Below are 18406 nucleotides of genomic sequence, written 5' to 3' on the forward strand. Positions count from 1 at the left end.
GTTGATTTTTTTTGTTTGTTTGTTTTGTTTTGTTTTTCGAGGTAGGGTCTCACTCTGGCTCAGGCTGACCTGGAATTCACTCTGTAGTCTCAGGGTGGCCTTGAACTCTCGGTGATCCTCCTACCTCTGCCTCCCAAGTGCTGGGATTAAAGGCATGTGCCACCATGCCCGGTTCTTTTTGCATCTTTTTAAAAAATATATATGTTTTATTTATTTGAGGGGGGAGGGAGAGAGAATGGTTGTACCAGGGCCTCCAGCTGTTGCAAAGGAACTCCAGATGCGTGTGCACCCTTGTGCATCTGGGTTACGTGGGTCCTAGAGAATTGAACCAGGATCCTTTGGCTTTGCTGCCTCCCAAGTGCTGGGATCAAAGGCGTGTACCACCACATCAGGCTTCATATAAAGCTTTAATATGACTTAACTCATTTCAGCCAAACAAATCATTATCAGCTGTGAAGGAAAGTACTTTAAACCAGAAATGTTTCTAAATACACAGTGTCATAACTTTATATGGCTGATGTTTCTTAATTGATGCTTTCAGATTTTTGATTACCACACTGAAGAGGATAATGATAAAAATGTTAACAGTGTATTGATAAAAAGCCTGAGCAGGACCCCGTCTAGTTGCAGCAGCTCTCTGGATTCTATCAAGGCTGATGGAACCTCTCTGGACTTCAGCAGTAAGACTTATTATACAAAGGCTAAATAATAGCAGCTATCTAAATTCTTGATTCATAACTGGTGTTTTTCAATTTAGGAATTATTTGAATGGTATTTAAGCCTTTTCCAAGTTATAAAGAATAAGATAACATTTTGTTTATTTAAGTGTGAGAGAGGGAGAGAATGAGCACGCCAGGGTCTCCAGCCACTGCAAACGAACTCCAGATTCATGCGCCTCCTTGTGTGTCTGGCTTACATGGGTCCTCGGGAATCAAACCGGGGTCCTTTGGCCTTGCAGGCAAATGCCTTAATCACTAAGTCATCTTCTCCAGCCCCATGCATATATTTTGATCATATTTATCTTCCATTGCCCTCTTTTATCCTCCTCCCATGCATAAACTTCCAGCTCATCCCCTTCCCACTTTTATGTCTTCATGAGCTTCTTTTCTCTCTCTGTGTCTTCTTTTTCCTTCCTTCCTTCCTTCCTTTTTTTCCTTCCTTCCTTGAGGCATGGTTTTACTCTAACCTAGGCTGACATTAAACTTGCTTTGTAGTTCAGACTGGCCTTGAACTCATGGTAATTCTCTTACCTCAGCCTTGGATTAAAGATGTGAGCCATGATGACTAACTAAGGGTTTCTTTTTGTTTTGTTTTTATGACCTATTGAATTTAATTAGGGTTGTTCCCATGAACATGTATTGGGTTTTTTGTTGTTGTTGTTTGTTTGTTTTGTTTTTTTACTGGTTCATGGGTAATTTAATGGGTACACTACTGAAGAATGTGATCTCCCTTTCCATAGCAATCATTAACTGCATATAGATCCCCTGGGAAGAGTAGATTTCATGAGACCCTTCCACATTCAGGATGGAATGTTAACAGGCTCAGTCTTGTTCAAGAAACCACAGCTGCTATGAGTTAATGTAATGTCAATGTCGTGTCCAGAAGGCAGTGTTGTACAGCACTCATCCCTATCCTCCAACTCCTAAATTTTTTTTTTCTGCCCTTGTTTTGCAGTGTTCTCTGAGCCTTGGAAGGGGTGATACAGATGTCCTGCTTAGGGTTCAAGTGCACATAGTCATTTATTCTCAGCACTTTGGCGAGATAGGCATCTCTGCATTAAGCTCTACTCACTACAAAAAGAAATTTCTGGGCTGGAGTGATGGCTTAGTGGTTAAGGCACTTGCCTATGAAACCTAAGGACCCAGGTTCAATTCCTCAGTAGCCACATAAGCAAGATGCACAAGGCAGTGTATGTATCTAGATTTCATTTGCAGTGGTCAGAAGCCCATTCTCTCTCTCTCTCTCTCTGTCCCTCTCTCTCTCTCTGTCACACACACAGATAAATAAATAAATAAATATTTAAAAACAAGAAACTTCTTAGATGCTGAGAGCAGCACTGAGTTATGACCATAAGTATAAATATTTAGAAGGCAGTTTGAGATCCTGACTGTATCACAACGGCAAAAGTCTATAACCACACCTAGCTGCAGTGTTTTACTACCATTTAGTTTTCATTATTATTATTATTAGAGATAAAGGGAGAGAAAGCGAATGTGTGTGCCAGGGCTTCTAGCCACTGCAAAGGAACTCCAGATGCATGCGCCACCTTGTGCATCTGGTTTATGTGGGTCCTGAAGAATCAAACCTGGGTCCTTAGGCTTCACAGGCAAGCACTTTAACCACTAAGCCATCTCTTCAGCCCAGCACCACTTAGTTTATTGTAATTGTTTCTTGTTTTTAGTTTTTCAAGGTATGGTCTCACTGTAGCCCAGGCTGACCCAGAATTCACTATGCAGACTCAGGGTGGCCTTGAATTCATAGCAATCCTCCTATGTGCTCCTCCTTTGTGCCTCCTGAGTGCTGTGATTAAAGATGTGTACCACCATGCCCAGCTTTATTGTAATTGCTTTTTAATTTTAATAAAATGAGATGTGTTATCCTACAGAGAAAACTTATTTCCTTCAGAAGCTTATTGGGGAAACATTGAATAGAGCCTTAAAAGTATAGTATTTGCCCTGCTAAATGTGTATCTTTCCAGAAACATTCCAGTTGATGATTTCACAATCATGAACAACACATAAATCTGAAAGATAACATAGATTGTTTACAATTTAGTTTTGACTTGTTTATCACATATATTTGCTTTAATTCTAGCACACCGCAATAGCCAAATGGAATCACAGTTTCTTGATGACACTATCGGTGAAGAGAACTTGAGGGAGGTATGTTAAATTATCTTTCTTCTTTCTTTGTGTGTGGGGGGTGTTGTATGTATGCATGTGCAGATGTATGCACTCTGTGCACATGTATGTACATATAGAGGCTAGACGAAGACATCAGGTGTCCACCTCTAAGGCTCTTTTGCCTTATTTCCTTGGGATAGAGTATCTCACTGAATCTGAGCTGCTGTCTGATGTTTGTTTGTTTGTTTGTTTTTCTGGTAGGGTTTCACTTTAGTCCAGGGTGGTCTGGAATTCACTGTGTAGTCTCAGGGTGGTCTCAAATTTATGGCAATCCTCCTACCTGTGCCTCCTGAGTGCTGGGATTACAGGTGTGCACCACCATGCCCAGCTCTTGTGCCATTCATTTATTTATTTATTGGTTTTTCAAGGTAGAGTCTCCCTGTAGCCCAGGCTGACCTGGAATTCACTCTGTAGTCTCAGGGTGGCCTCGAACTCATGGCAGTCTTCCTACCTGTGCCTCCCAAGTGCTGGGATTAAAGACGTGTGCCACCATGCCCGGCTTATGCCTTTTTTTTTTTTTTTAATATATTTTTGGTTTATTTTTATTTATTTATTTGAGAGAGACAGAGAAAGAGGCAGAGAGAGAGAGAATGGGCGTTCCAGGGCTTCCTGCCACTGCAGATGAATTCCAGATGCATGTGCCCCCTTGTGCATCTGGCTAACGTGGGTCCTGGGGAATCGAGCCTCGAACCGGGGTCCTTAGGCTTCACAGGCAAGGGCTTTACCGCTAAGCCATCTCTCCAGCCCCATTTTTTTTTTATAAGATTGGCTGACCAGCAATTCCTAGTGATCTTTCTGCCCCTGCCTCTTTCAGTGCAAGGGTTACAGGCATGCATGATTATAGCAAGATTGCTTTGTGGGTGCTGGAGATTAAATTCAGGTCTTCATGTTTATGCAGCAAGTGTTTTTGCTCACTAAATCATTTTCCCAACTCCATATCTTTTTCTTCTTTGGTTTTTCAAGGTGGGGTCTCACTCTAACCCAAGTTGACCTGGAATTCACCATGTAGTGTCAGGGTAGCCTTAAATTCACAACAATCCCCCTACCTCTGTCTCCAACGTGCTAGGATTAAAGGTGTGTGCCACCACACCAACCTTCCATGTCTTTTTTTAATTTTTAATTTTTTGGTTTTTCAAGATACAGTGTCACTGTAGCCCAGGCTGACCTGGAATTTACTACGTAGTCTCTGAGTGACCTTGAACTCACAGTGATCCTCCTACCTCCACTTCCTAAGTGCTGGGATTAAAGGTGTGCACCACCACACCCAGCCCATATTATTTTAATACACATCTTTTCTTCTTGTTTTAGAGGTTATTATTGTTTTAAGACAGGGTCTCATGTAGCCTAAGCTAGCTTCCAACTCTCCACATAGATGAAATTGACCTTGAACTTTATTATAGATGTAGGTCAACATGCTAGGTTTTATGTGGTTCTAGTGATAAATCTCAGGGCTTCATGCATGCTGGGCAAATATTCTCCTAAGCTATATTCCCAGTTTTAGGACTTTTTAAAGTTATAATGTATTTCAGAGGCTGGAAAGATAGCTCAGTGGGTAAGAGTGCTTGATGCACAAGCCTGAGGACCTGAGTTTGATTCCCAGCACCACATAAAAATATGGTTATGGGGCTGGAGAGATGGCTTAGCAGTTAAGTGCTTGCCTGTGAAGCCTAAGGACCCCGGTTCAAGGCTCGGTTCCCCAAGTCCCACGTTAGCCAGATGCACAAGGGGGCGCACGCGTCTGGAGTTCGTTTGCAGTGGCTGGAAGCCCTGGCGCGCCCATTCTCTCTCTCTCCCTCTATCTGTCTTTCTCCCTGTGTCTGTCGCTCTCAAATAAATAAATAAAAAATGAACAAAAAATATTTTAAAAAAATATGGCTATGTACGCCTGTAACTCCAGTCCTAAGTGTGGCAAAGATAGAATCACTGTGGCTAACTGGTCAGCCAGTCTGATTGAAAAGTGGAATGGTCCAGGCTGAGTGAGAGGCTGTCTCAAGTGAATAGAGCAGAACAATAGAGAACACCCCAACTCTGGCCTTGTTAAGTGTGCATGTGGGGCATTTGCACACACATGTGCATATATACACATGTATGCACACAAATAAAATATTTTTAAAGTATTTCAAATATGCAGGGCAGTTTTAATTTGTTAATGTGTCAGCATAGCAATTGTTTTAATTTATTTATTTGACAGAGGGAGAGTTGAGGAATATGGGTGTGCCAGGACCTCTTGCCCCTGCAAATGAACTCTAGCTGTGTAAACCACTTTGTGCAGCTGTCTTTATTTGGGTACTAGGAAATTGAAACTGGGCCATTAGGCTTTGCAAGCAAGTGTCTTTAACCACTGAACCATCTCTCCAACTCTCAATGTAGCAGTTACATGAAGTGTATGGTATCATAATCCATTTTTATTCTGTAACAGAGTACCACAAACTGGGTAGTTTTTAAAGAATAGCTCTTGGGAAAAGCATAGCACTGGCATGTGCTCAGCCTCTGTTGAGGCCTCCATGCTAGTAGGTAATCTGTAGTTTTTAGGTGGCCTATGGTGCCATGTGGCAAGACAAAGCAAGCTTAACATTTTGAGTTCTTTCTTCTTTAAACAACTAGTGGTATCATGGGGCCCCAACCTTAAGACCTCATGTAATTCTAATTATCCTCTACTTCCACGTACTATTAACATGTGACCTTGGGGATTAACATGGTTTTGGAAAGGATAAAATACCCAAACTTTATTAAGTAGAAATGAACATAAGAGACCAGTGTTTGGGGTTTTGAAGAACCTTAATAAGATAATGTTAGGCCAGGTGTGATGCTGCATGCCTTTAATCCTAGCACATGAGAGGATCACCATGTGTTGAAGGACACCCTAAGACTACATGGTGAATTCCAGGTCAGCATGGACTAGAATGAAGCCCTATCTTTAAAAAATAAAAATAATAATGCTAGTGTGGCTGTAGAGATGGCTCAGCCATTTAGGTGCTTGCTTGCAAAACCTAAAGACCCAGGTTCAATTTCCCAGTGTCTGCATAAAGCCAGATGTACTGAGGTGCATGTACCTGGAGTTTGCAGTGGCAGGTGGACCTAGCATGTGTTCTCTCTCTCATTGCAAATAAATAAATAAATATTTTTATTTTAAATATTTTATTTATTTATTTATTTTTAAATTTGTTTTACTTTTTTTTTTTTTTTTGAAGCAGAGGGAGGAGAAAGAGAGAGAGAGAGAGAATGGGTGCACCAGAGCCTCTAGCCACTGCAAACAGTCTCCAGATGTAGGTACCATCTTGTGCATCTGGCTTATGTGGGACCTGGAGAATCAAACCTGGGTCCTTAGGCTTTGCAGGCAAGTTCCTTAACCGCTAAGCCATCTCTCCAGCCCTTATTTATTTATTTATTTATTTATTTATTTATTTATTTGACATAGAGGGAGAGAGAGAGAATGGACATGCCAGGGCCTCCAGCCACTGCAAACAAACTCCAGACACATGCGCCCCCTTGTGCATCTGGCTAACGTGGGTCCTGGGGAATCGAACCAGGGTCCTTTGGCTTTGCAGGCAAATGCCTTAACCGCTAAGCCATTCCTCCAGCCCAACTAAAAATTTTTTTAAATATTTTATTTATTTGAGAGAGCGTAAGGGAGGGAGAGAGAGACTGGGCGTGCCAGGGCCTCCAGCCACTGCAAATGACCTACAGATGCATGCACCCCTTGTACATCTGGCTAATTTGGGTTCTGGAGAATTGAACTGGGATCCTTTGGCTTTGCAGGCAAACACTTTAACCGCTAAGTCCTTATTTTCAATGTTTAAAAAAAATTTTATAGGGCTGGAGAGATGGCTTAGTGGTTAAGTGCTTGCCTGTGAAGCCTAAGGGCCCCCGTTTGAGGCTCGGTTCCCCAGATCCCACATTAGCCAGATGCACAAGGGGGCGCACGCGTCTGGAGTTTGTTTGCAGAGGCTGGAAGCCCTGGCGCACCCATTCTCTCTCTCTCCCTCTCTGTCTTTCTCTCTGTGTCTGTCGCTCTCAAATAAATAAATAAAAAATTAAAAAAATTATATATATATATATTTTAGATATATTTTATTTGTTTATTTGAGAGAGAGAAAGAGGCAGAGAGAGAGAGAGACAGGGAGAGAATGGGCACGCCAGGGCCTTCAGCTGCTGTAAACAAGCTTCAGATGCATGGGCCCCTTGTGCATCTGGTTTATGTGGATCTTGGAGAGTCGAATTGAATATTTGCAGGCAAATGGATTAACCACTAAGCCATCTCTCCAGCCTCAATTTATTTATTTATTTGAGAGAGAGGGAGAAATTAAAATATTTTTAAAAATAATAGCCAGGTGTAGTGGTGCATGCCTTCAATCCCAGCACTCAGGAGGCAGAGGTAGAAGGAGGATTGCTATGAGTTTGAGGCCACCCTGAGAGTACATAGTGAATTTCTAGTCTATCTGAGATAGACTGAGGTCTTACACCTCAAAAAACCAAAGAATAAAATATATTGATGATGATGTTAGGCTAGGCTAAGTGGTGCACAGTTTTCATCTCAGCAAGAGAAAGGCTGAGGCAGGAGGATCATGAATTCAAGGCCTGCCTGGACTTCATAGAGATACCCTGTTAGGTAATAAAAGTAATCTAATATAAAATCTGCTTATGTATAAACTACTAATACTTAGCTATTTTCATATATATCTGAACAGCTTAAGCTACTTGGATACATATGTGGTTATAGTCAAAGTGAACTTAATTTTTTTCACAAAACCTTTATTTTCTTTTGTCAGAAACTCAAGGATGGGAGAATTACCATAAAGGAGTTCTTTATACTTCTTCAGGTCCATATCTTGATACAAAAACCTCGGCAGAGCAATCTCCCAGCTAAAGTAAGTACAGTATCCTGGCAAAATAATTATTCTGGCTAAGATACATGGTAGTGTTTTGGGTGAGGAGGGAAAGATATAAAATATAAAGCTGGGAGCCGGGTGTGGTGGTGCACACCTTTAATCCCAGCACTTGGAAGGATCACCGTGAGTTCGAGGCCACTCTGAGACTACATAGTGAATTCCGGGTCAGCCTGAACTAGAGTGAGACCCTACCTCAAAAAACCAGAAGAAAAATATATATGTTTATATATATATATATAGTAAATATATATATATATAAAGCCAGGCATGGTGGCACACATCCTTAATCCAAGCAATTGGGAGGCAGAGTTAGGATCACTGTGAGTTTGAGGCCAGTCTGACGACAGAGTGAATTCCAGGTCAGCCTGGGCTAGAACAAGATTCGTTTGCAGTGGCTAGATGGCCTGACACGCCCATTTTCTCTCTATCTGCCTCTTGCTCTCTCTCATATAAATAATTTAAATAAATATTTTTAAAATAGTGACCTTAGCCAGGTGTGGTGGCACATACCTTTAATCCCAGCACTTGGGAGGCAGAGGTAGGACAGGAGGATCGTTGTGAGTTTGAGGCCAGCCTGAGACTACATAGTGAATTGCATGTCATCCTGGGCTAGAGCAAGCCCTACCTGAAAAAAAAAAAAAAAAATAAAATACATGATATTTTTACAAAACTAATCAAAGGAAGTATTTATTGAAAAACGAAAACATATGCTAGTGATATAGCTCAGTTGCTAGAGTGCCTACATAGGACGCATAAAGCCCTGGGTTCCATCCTAACATCACATGCAACAAGGCATGATAGCACACACCTATAATTCTACCCCCAGAGTGTGGAGGCAAGAGGATCAGAGGTTCAAGGTCATCCCCAGCTATATGTGAGTCACAAGCCAGCCTGGACTACATGAGACCCTATCTCAAAAAGAACAGAACAAGGGCTGGAGAGATGGCTTAGCAGTTAAGGTGCTTGTCTGCAAAGCCTAATGATCCAGGTTTGATTCCCCAGGACCCACATAAAGCCAGATGCACAAAGGGGTGCATGATTCTTGAGTTTATTTGCAGTGGCTAGAGGCCCTGCCTTTACCCACTCTTTCTCTCCATTCTTTCTCTCTCTGCAAATTAAAGAAAAGAAAAGAGCTGGAGAGATAGCTTAGCAGTTAAACTCTTGCCTGTGAAGCCTAAGGACCTCCGTTCGAGGTTTGATTTCCCTGGACCCACGTAGGCCAGATGGCACATGCATCTGGAGTCCCTGGCACGCCCATTCTCCCTCTCTCTCTCTCTCTCTCTCTGCCTCTTTCTTTCTCTGTCTGTTGGTCTCAAATAAAAATAAAAAATAATTTAAATATCTCAGAGACAGAGTGCTTGCCTAGCATGTACAAAATCTTGGGTTCTATCCCCATTACTACCCCCAAAAGAGCATGTCAATGTGTGTGAGCATGCACTCACATGCTTGTATGTATGTCAGTGTGGAGTTCAGAGAACAACCTTGAATGTCCTCACCTTTTACCGTCTTTGTGGCCGTCTCCTTAACATTGCTACTTTTGACAAATTTGGTGGCCCATGAGCTTTAAGGCAATTCTCCTATCTCTGCTTCCCATCTTACCTGAGGCACATTGGGATTATAGACCCCAAACACATCTAGCTTTTATATGTGTTCTGGCCTTGTTTTTATAACTTATAAAAATGGTACTGAGGAGCTGGGCATGGTGGTGCACGCCTTTAATCCTAGCACTCAGGTGGTAGAGGTAGGAGGATCTCAATGAGTTCAAGACCACCTTGACAGTACATAGTGAATTCCAGGTCAGTCTGGGCCAAAGTGAGACTCTTATCTCGAGAAACAAAAAAAAAAAAAGGGTTGGGGTGATGACTCACTGGCTAACAGCACTTGCTTGCAATACCTGCCAGCCTGTGTTCAGTTTCCTAGTACCCGTGTAAAGCCAGATGCACAAAAATTGGCACTTTGATGGAGAACATGTGGCATCTATCTTTATAATCCTGAATTACCTCATTTAATATAGTGTCTTTTAAATATTTGATTTATTTAGTTATTTGACAGAGAGAGAGAGAGAATCGTCATGCCAGGGCCTCCAGCCACTGCAAACCAACTCCAGACACATGCACTTCCTTGTGCATCTGGCTAACCTGGGTCCTGGGGAATTGAACAAGGTCCTTTGGTTTGCAGTCAAATGCCTTAACCAGTAAGCCATCCCTCAGCCCTATAGTACCTTTAAAAAATATTTTCATTTCTTTATTTGCAAGGAGAGAGAGAGAGAGAATATGCACCACTACACCTGGCTCTAAAATATTTTTTTTTTAAAGCCAAATGTAGTGATGCACACCTTTAATCTCAGTGCTTGGGAGGTAGCAGGATGGCCATAAATTTAAGGTCAGCTAGGGCTAGAGCAAAACCTTACCTTGAAAAACCAAAATAATAATAATAATAATAAAGAATAAAGGTACCAATTTTAAAGGATTGATTGTTTTTTTTGTTTTTTTTTTTCAGTTTACTATAAACACATCACCTATTCCAGAAGACCTGATGTTAAGACAGTATGTTTATGGACCTAAAATACAGATTTATAGAGAAGATTGTGAGATTCTGCGCCAAAAGATTGAAGAGTAAGAAAGTTTAATTTTTTTCTATGTCATTGTTTTATTTTGGGGGGATTTTTGTAAGAAAGTAGTCTATGCATTATTTTAGTTAGAATAATAGCATGAGTAAAAATGAATGAAATTAACTGACTATATGACATAGGTGGAAGAGTTTTACCCTTTTGTTGTTTTCGAGGCAGGGTCTCTCTAGCCCAGGCTGACCTAGAACTCTCTATGTAATTACAGGCTGGCTTCAAACTCACTGTGGTCCTCCTTACCTTTGCCTCCCAAGAGGTGGGATTAAAGTCTCGTACCACTCTGCCCATCTTTTTTTTTTTTAATTTTTGTTTAATTTTATCTATTTATTTGAGAGCGACAGACACAGAGAGAAAGAGGCAGATATGAGAGAGCGAATGGGCGTGCCAGGGCCTCCAGCCATTGCAAACGAACTCCAGACGTGTGCACCCCCTTGTGCATCTGGCTAACGTGGATCCTGGGGAATCGAGCCTTGAACCGGGGTCCTTAGGCTTCATAGGCAAGTGCTTAACCACTAAGCCATCTCTCTAGCCCCACTGTGCCCATCTTATTTTTTTACTTTATTTGTTTTATTTTATTAAATATTTTATTTATTTATTTATTTGCAACCAGTCTCAGGGTGGCCTCAAACTCATCAACAATCCTCCTATCTCTGCCTCCCAAGGGCTGGCATTAAAGGTATGTGCTATCATGCCTGACTCATTTATTTTATTTATTTATTTATTTTTGTTTTTTTGAGGTAGGGTCTCACTGTAGCCCAGGCTGACCTGAAATTCACCATGTAGTCTCACAGTGGCCTTGAACTCACAGTGATCCTCCTACCTCTGCCTCCCTAGTGCTGGGATTAAAGGCATGTACCACCATGCCTGGCTCTTTTATTTTATTTTATTTGACCTTGAATTTTTGATCCTCCTGCCTCTATTTCCCAGTACAGAAATACAGGGTAAGGGTCACCACACCAGGTTTTCTGCAGTTTTCATATTGGAACAAGCAAATATATTAAGATGAGAATTCTGCTTGTAACCAAAATTTTGGATATTTCAAGTGTTGAGTAATCAGACTTGCTATATTTCTTGAGTGAATTTTTCTCTTTATTCTGTTGGAAAATTTGAGCTATTTTTTTGAGCTATAAGTTATTTTATCTAAGCCAGTTTCTGAACACTGTACTAAATTTTCTGTGGTTTTAGATTAAAGGTGTCTGCATTGAATCAAGACAAACTTTTGACTGATGTAAATAGGAACCTGTGGGAAAAAATGAGACATTGTTCTGATGAAGAGGTACTTTTATGTTTATTGGTTTTTTTTGTTTTTCTTTTTTATTTTCTTTCCTTGTTCTCTTAAGCGGTACTTTATCTTAGTTTCTGAGTAAGAATCAATCCAGGGAACTGGAGAGATGGCTTGGCAGTTAAGGCTCTTGCCTATGAGGCCTTAGGACCCCAGTTTGATTCCCCAGGGCCCATGGAAGCCAGATGCACAAGGTGGTACATGCGTCTGAAGTTCATTTGCAGTGGCTAGAGGCCTTGCTACACCTATTCTCTCTCTCTCTCTCTCAAATAAATAAATAATGAATATTAAAAAAAATCAATACAGACATTTTGAAATAAGTAACTCTTACTTGATGAAAAGTGATGATTCTTTAATGTTTCTTAGATGTAGTATGCTACTGCATTCTTTTTTGGTTTAATTTTTATTCATTTATTTAGTTATAGAGAAAGACGCAGGAAGAGAGGGAGGGAGAGAGGGAGGGAGAGAATGGGCATGCCAGGGCCTTCAGCCACTACAAACAAACTCCAGGTGCATGCACCCCCTTGTACGTGGGTCCTCAGGAATCAAACCGGGGTTCTTTGGCCTTGTAGGCAAATGCCTTGACCACTAAGCCATCTCTCCAGTCCTTCTACTTCTTTTTTTAAAAAATTTTTATTTATTACTGCATTCTTTATTATTATTTATTTTTTGTTTTTTGAAGTAGAGTCTCGCTCTAGTCCAGGCTGACTTGGAATTCACTATGTAGTCTCAGGGTGGCCTCAAACTCATAGTGATCCACCTACCTCTGCCTCCCAATTGCTGGGATTAAAGGCATGCAACACTGCGCCCGGCTTTATTACTGCATTCTTTTTTTTTTCTTTTAAACTTTTTTATTTATTTGAGAGAGAAAGGGAGAGAGAGAATGGACACACCAGGGCCTCCAGCCACTGCAAACAAACTGCAGACACATGCACCCCCTCGTACATCTGGCTAACGTGGGGTGGGTCCTGGGGAATCAAACTGGGGTCCTTTGGCTTTGCAGGAAAACACCTTAGCCGCTAAGCCATGTCTCCAGCCCTGCATTCTTAATTATATACAAGTAATAGTTTTAAACCTGTGATGGTCAATTTAGTGTGTAAACTATATGTGAAGTTTCCTACTTGTTTGCCTTTCATTTAGATTTAAATGAAGAAAAGATTTTCTTTAATTGATTATATTCTATGGACCTATTTAACAGGTACCCTAATACATAAAAGTGTTTTGGTAACTAAGAGCTAGTCATTTTCTAATTTGCAATATGAATACATGAATTAAAGGCAGCAGTTAAAACTGAAGTCTTTGGTCCTATTCTCTAATAGGTATGTGGTGGCTCTTGCCTGTAATCCCAGTACTGGAAGGCAGGCGAAGGCATATTGCTGCAAACTCAAGGCCAGCATGGTCTGCCTAGCAAGTTCTAAGCCATCCAGTACTAAAATATGATACCCTATCTCAGAAGAAAGGAAAAAAGGGAGGGGGAAGAGGGAGAGGTGGGAGGGAGGAAAGAAGTAAGGTACAGACAACCACAAATATATAAAATTTAACTTGCAAATGAGAAGTATCTTGCCTTAGGAATCAGAATCTAGAATGGGCAAAGCCTAAACATCAGCTATTGAACTTGCCTTCCCAAACCACTTAACCTTCTCTCATTAGTTTGTTTTAGTGCAATGTACTTTTAACTCCCTTACAGCTGAAGACCTTTGGAATTTATCTTAACAAAATAAAATCAAGTTATACTAAGATGACTAAAGTCTTCACTCATCAAGGCAAAGTGGCTCTGTACAGCAAGTTGGTGCATTCAGCTCAGGTAATTTGAGACAATATATAGAAACGTATAGAATGTGAATAATATGTCTTAGTAGATGTGTGAATGAGACTTAGATAAAAACTTATTTATTAAAAGTGAGACATAGGGCTGGAGAGAAGGCTTAGCAGTTAAGATACTTGCCTGTGAAGCCTGAGGACCCAGGTTCTATTCATTAGTATCCACATAAGCCAGATACAGAAAGTAGCACATGCATCTGGAGTTTGTTTGGAGTAGTTGGAGGCCCTGGAGTACCAATTCTGTCTCTCTCAAATAAGTAAACACAGAAATTTTTAAAATGTGGGATGTAGGGGCTTCCCAGTGGCTGGACCCCTCTGTACTTCTCTTTCCTTCTCTAAATTTAACAGAGTTTCTCTAAACCTTTAAAAAAAAAAAAAAAAAAAAGTAAGGGCTGGAGGAATGGCTTTTCTGTTAAGGCGCTTGCCTGAGAAGCCTAAGGACTTCCGCAGTACCCACGTTTGTTTGCAGTGGCTAGAGGCCCTACCATATGCACTCTATCTGCTTTACTCTTTCTTTCTTAAATAAAATATGTAAAAGGCTGGAGAGATGGCTTAGCGGTTAAGCACTTGCCTGTGAAGCCTAAGGACCCCGGTTCAAGGCTCGACTCCCCAGGACCCACGTTAGCCAGATGCACAAGGGGGCGCACGTGTCTGGAGTTTGTTTGCAGTGGCTGGAGGCCCTAGTGTACCCATTCTCTCTCTATCTGCCTTTCTCTGTCTGTTGCTCTTAAATAAATAAATAAAAATAAACAAAAAATGAAAAAAAAATAAAAAGCTCTGCTTAAACCACACTGCCAAATAAGTATGAGAAGTTGCTACATTATCTCCTTTTATAGAAATATAAGTTTTTTTTTTTTTTTTTTTTTTTTGCTTTTTCGAGGTAGGGTCTCACTCTGCTCAGGCTGACCTGGAATTCACTATGTAGTCTCAGGGTGGCCTTGAACTCATGGTGATCTTCCTACCTCTATCTCCTTAGTGCTGCGATTAAAGGTGTGCGTCACCATGCCCACCTTTAAATATTTTATTTATCAGCAAAAAAAGAGAAAGAATGGGTGCACCAGGGCCTCATACTGCATACAAAATTTAGATTTATACATCACTTTGTGCATCTGGTTCTGTATGGGTACTAGGGAGTCAAACCCAGGCCATCGGGCTTTGCAAGCAAGTGCCTTTAACCACTGAACTATCTTTCCAGCCCAGTAATAGAAATTTTATTATTATTATTTAGAGCAATTAAAAATAGCTGGCACCAGGCGTGAATTTCAGGTCATCTTGGTATAGAGTGAGACCCTACCTCAAAAAAAAATAAATGAGGGCTGGAGAGATGGCTTAGCGGTTAAGCACTTGCCAGTGAAGCCTAAGGACCACGGTTCGAGGCTTGGTTCCCCAGGTCCCACGTTAACCAGATGCACAAGGGGGCGCACACGTCTGGAGTTCGTTTGCAGAGGCTAGAAGCCCTGGCGCACCCATTCTCTCTCTCCCTCTATCTGTCTTTCTCTCTGTGTCTGTCGCTCTCAAATAAATAAATAAAAATTTAAAAAAATAAAAAATAAATGAATAGGGTCTGGAGAGATGGCTTTACTTACCTGTTAAATCATTTGCCTATGAAGCCAAAAGACCCGGATTAAATTCCTTAGTACTCACATAAGCCAGATGGACAAGATGGCCTATATGCATCTGGAGTTTGTTTACAGTGACTAGAGGCCCAAGAAAATCCTTTTCTCTCTCTCTCTCAAATATGTAAATAAAACAAATCTATAAAAAATAAAAGTTCAAAGAATTTTTTAAAGTATTATCCTATATTTCATGAAACACATGTAGAAAAGATATACCATAATAAAGAAATGTGAGGTCTAGTGAGATGGCTTGGTAGTTAAGGCACTTGCCTACAAAACCAAAAGACCCAGGTTCAAGTCTCCAGGACCCACATAAGCCAGCTGCACAAGGTGGTGCATACGTCTGGAGTTTGTTTGTAGCAGCGGAAGGCCCAGGTGCATCTCATCTCTCTATCTGCTTCTTTCTCTCTCACTTTCAAATAAATAATTTTTTTTTCTGTTCAAAACTTTTTTTTATTAACAACTTCCATGATTATAAAAAATATACCATGGTAATTCCCTCCCCCCAGTTTTCCCCTTTGAAACTCCACTCTCCATCATATCCCCTCCCCATCTCAATCAGTCTCTCTTTTATTTTGATGTCATGATCTTTTCCTCTTATGATGGTCTTGTGTAGGTAGTGTCAGGCACTGTGAGGTCATGGATATCCAGGCCATTTTGTGTCTCCAGGGAGCACGTTGTAAGGAGTCCTACCCTTCCTTTGGCTCTTACAAATAAATATTAGAAAAAAATTGGAAAAACAAAAAATCAGGTGGTGGTGCATGACTAATCCCAGCACTTGGGAGGCAGAGGTAGGAGAAAAATTAACTCATACTTGTTTTTGTTTTTTGAGGTAAGATTTTACTGTAGTCTAGGCTGATGTAGAATTTACTATATAGTCTCAGGGTGGCCTCGAACTCATGGTGATCCTCCTACCTCTGCCTCCTAAATGCTGTGATTAAAGGTGTGCCAGCACTTCCAGCCACAATTACCTTTTGTTTTGTTTTGTTTTTTGTTTTCTTTCAAGGTAGGCTTTCACTCTAGCTCAGGCTGACCTTGAATTTACTATGGCCTTGAACTCGTGGTGATCCTCCTAGTTCTGCCTTTCAAGTGGTGGGATTAAAGGTTTGCACCTTGCCTTCTTTTTATATTCAGTTTTGTTGTTGTTGTGGTGGTGGTGGTGGTAGTTTTTTGAGGTAAGGTTTTGCTCTAGTCCATGCCAACCTAGAGGTCACTCTATAGTCTCAGGGTGGCTTTGAATTTATGGCAGTCCTTCCTACCTCTGCCTGTCAAGTGTTGGGATTAAAGGTGTGCGTCACCACGCCAACCTTTTTTCTTTTTCTTTTTCTTAGAGGTAGGGTCTCACTCTAGCTCAGACTGACCTGGAATTTATAATGTAGTTTCAGGGTGGCCTTGAACTCAAGTCAGTCCTACCACCACCTCCAAAGTGCTGGGATTAAAGGTGTGCACCACTAGGCCCAGCTTGTTTTGGGAGGGGATATTTTGTTTTGTGTTTTCTTCTCTGTAGTACCAGGCTGGTCGAAAACACGGCCATCCTCCTACCTCTCCTCCATGCCTGGCTACATTAAGTTCTTTTGTTTTTTAACCCATACTTATAGCTTTGACCTTATCTCATGCCCCGCCCCTCAGGCAGTCTTGTTCTATGTTCCAGGCTGTCCTCAAAACTCACAATGATCCTCCTTCCTCAGTCTCCGAGGTATTACGGTTAAAGGCATTCACCATCATGTTGTACAGCTTCCTTTGATGTTAATCTTAAGATTTGACTGCTCATACCAGAGTGGTGACACCAGGCCATAATCTCAGCTATTAGAAAGGCAGGAGGATCACAAATTCAAGGCCTGCCTGAGCTCACTGGATGAGTTCAAGACTAACTTGGGAAATTCATCAAGGCCCTCTGTCAAGAAAAAAGTGGGGACTGGGGGATGGCTTAGTCATTAAGGCATTTGCCTGCAAAGCCAAAGGACCCAGGATTGGTTCCACAGGACCCATGTAAGCTACATGGACCCTGGTGTGAGGAAAAAAATAGAAAAAAAAATGGAAGAATGACAGAGAAGTCTGCTCAGTGGCAGAGTGCCTGTTCATGATCATAACGTGACAGTTAAAGCACCAATTTGAACATATAATGTTATGTTTAGCAATTTAACCTTACTATGTATTACATTTTATATTTAGAATGAGAAAGAGAAACTTCAGATAAGGATAAATGAGATGGACAGCATACTTAAGAAGATCAATAACTGTCTTACTGAAGTGGAAATGGGTAATTATTTTTTTTCCCTGATTTTATTTTATTTTATTTTTTAAATTTTTATTAGCATTTTCCATGATTATAAAAAAAATCCCATGTTAATTCCCTCCCTCCCCCCCATACACTTTCTCCTCTGAAATTCCATTCTCCATCATATTACCTCCCCATCTCAATCATTGTGGGTATTTTTAATACTTTCGTAGAGATTAGGGTCATACAATTTAGTGGTAGAGTACTTGCCTATCATGCACAAGCCCTGAGTTCTATCCTAGGACTGCAAAAATTTAAATGATAGTTTTATGTAAATGCCTACCTACAGTAAAGATTGGGGTCTTGGGACTGGAAAGATGGTTCAGCAGTTAAGATGCTTGCCTGCAAAGCCTAACAATTCAGGTTTGATTCCCCAGTACCCACATAAAGCCAAATGCACAAAGTGGCATATGTGACTGAAGTTCATTTGCAGCAGCTGGAAGCCCTGGCATATCCACTCTCTCTATCTGTCTCTTTTTTCTACCTCTCACTGCTTACAAATAAATTAATTAATTTTAAAAGTCAGCATGAAGCAGGGCATGGTGGCACATGCCTTTAATCCCAGCACTTGGGAGGCAGAGATAGGTGGATTGCTGTGAATTTGAGGTCACCCTGAGATTACATAGTGAATTCCAGGTCAGCCTGGGTTAAAGTGAAGACCCTACCTCGAAAAACCAAAAACAATAAAAATTTAAAAAGTAAGCATGAGTAGGCTGGTCATGGTAGTGCACACCTTTAATCCCAGCACAAGGGAAGCAGAGCTAGGAAGATCACCATGAGTTTGAGGTCACCCTGAGACTACATAGTCAATTCCAGGTCAGCTTGGACTAGAGTGAGACCCTACCTCAAAAGAAACCAAATCAGGGCTGGAGAGATGGCTTAGCGGTTAAGCGCTTGCCTGTGAAGCCTAAGGACCCCAGTTCGAGGCTCGATTCCCCAGGACCCACGTTAGTCAGATGCACAAGGGGGCACATGCATCTGGAGTTCGTTT

At 41.1% G+C, this 18406-nt stretch overlaps 1 protein-coding gene across 2 annotated transcripts in view; it reads left to right on the top strand.

Moving 5' to 3' along the window:
* Positions 1-18406, top strand: part of Knl1 (kinetochore scaffold 1) — a 72971-nt gene that overhangs the window by 42808 nt on the left and 11757 nt on the right. For both annotated transcript variants that reach the window (XM_045156167.1, XM_045156168.1), the window contains 7 exons: positions 542-680; positions 2815-2882; positions 7673-7771; positions 10292-10407; positions 11604-11694; positions 13388-13504; positions 17310-17397. In XM_045156167.1, the coding sequence (XP_045012102.1) occupies positions 542-680; positions 2815-2882; positions 7673-7771; positions 10292-10407; positions 11604-11694; positions 13388-13504; positions 17310-17397 (718 nt within the window). The remainder of the gene's footprint in view (positions 1-541; positions 681-2814; positions 2883-7672; positions 7772-10291; positions 10408-11603; positions 11695-13387; positions 13505-17309; positions 17398-18406) is intronic.

The sequence above is a fragment of the Jaculus jaculus genome, chromosome 8, assembly GCF_020740685.1.
Source record: "Jaculus jaculus isolate mJacJac1 chromosome 8, mJacJac1.mat.Y.cur, whole genome shotgun sequence".
NCBI lineage: Eukaryota > Metazoa > Chordata > Mammalia > Rodentia > Dipodidae > Jaculus > Jaculus jaculus.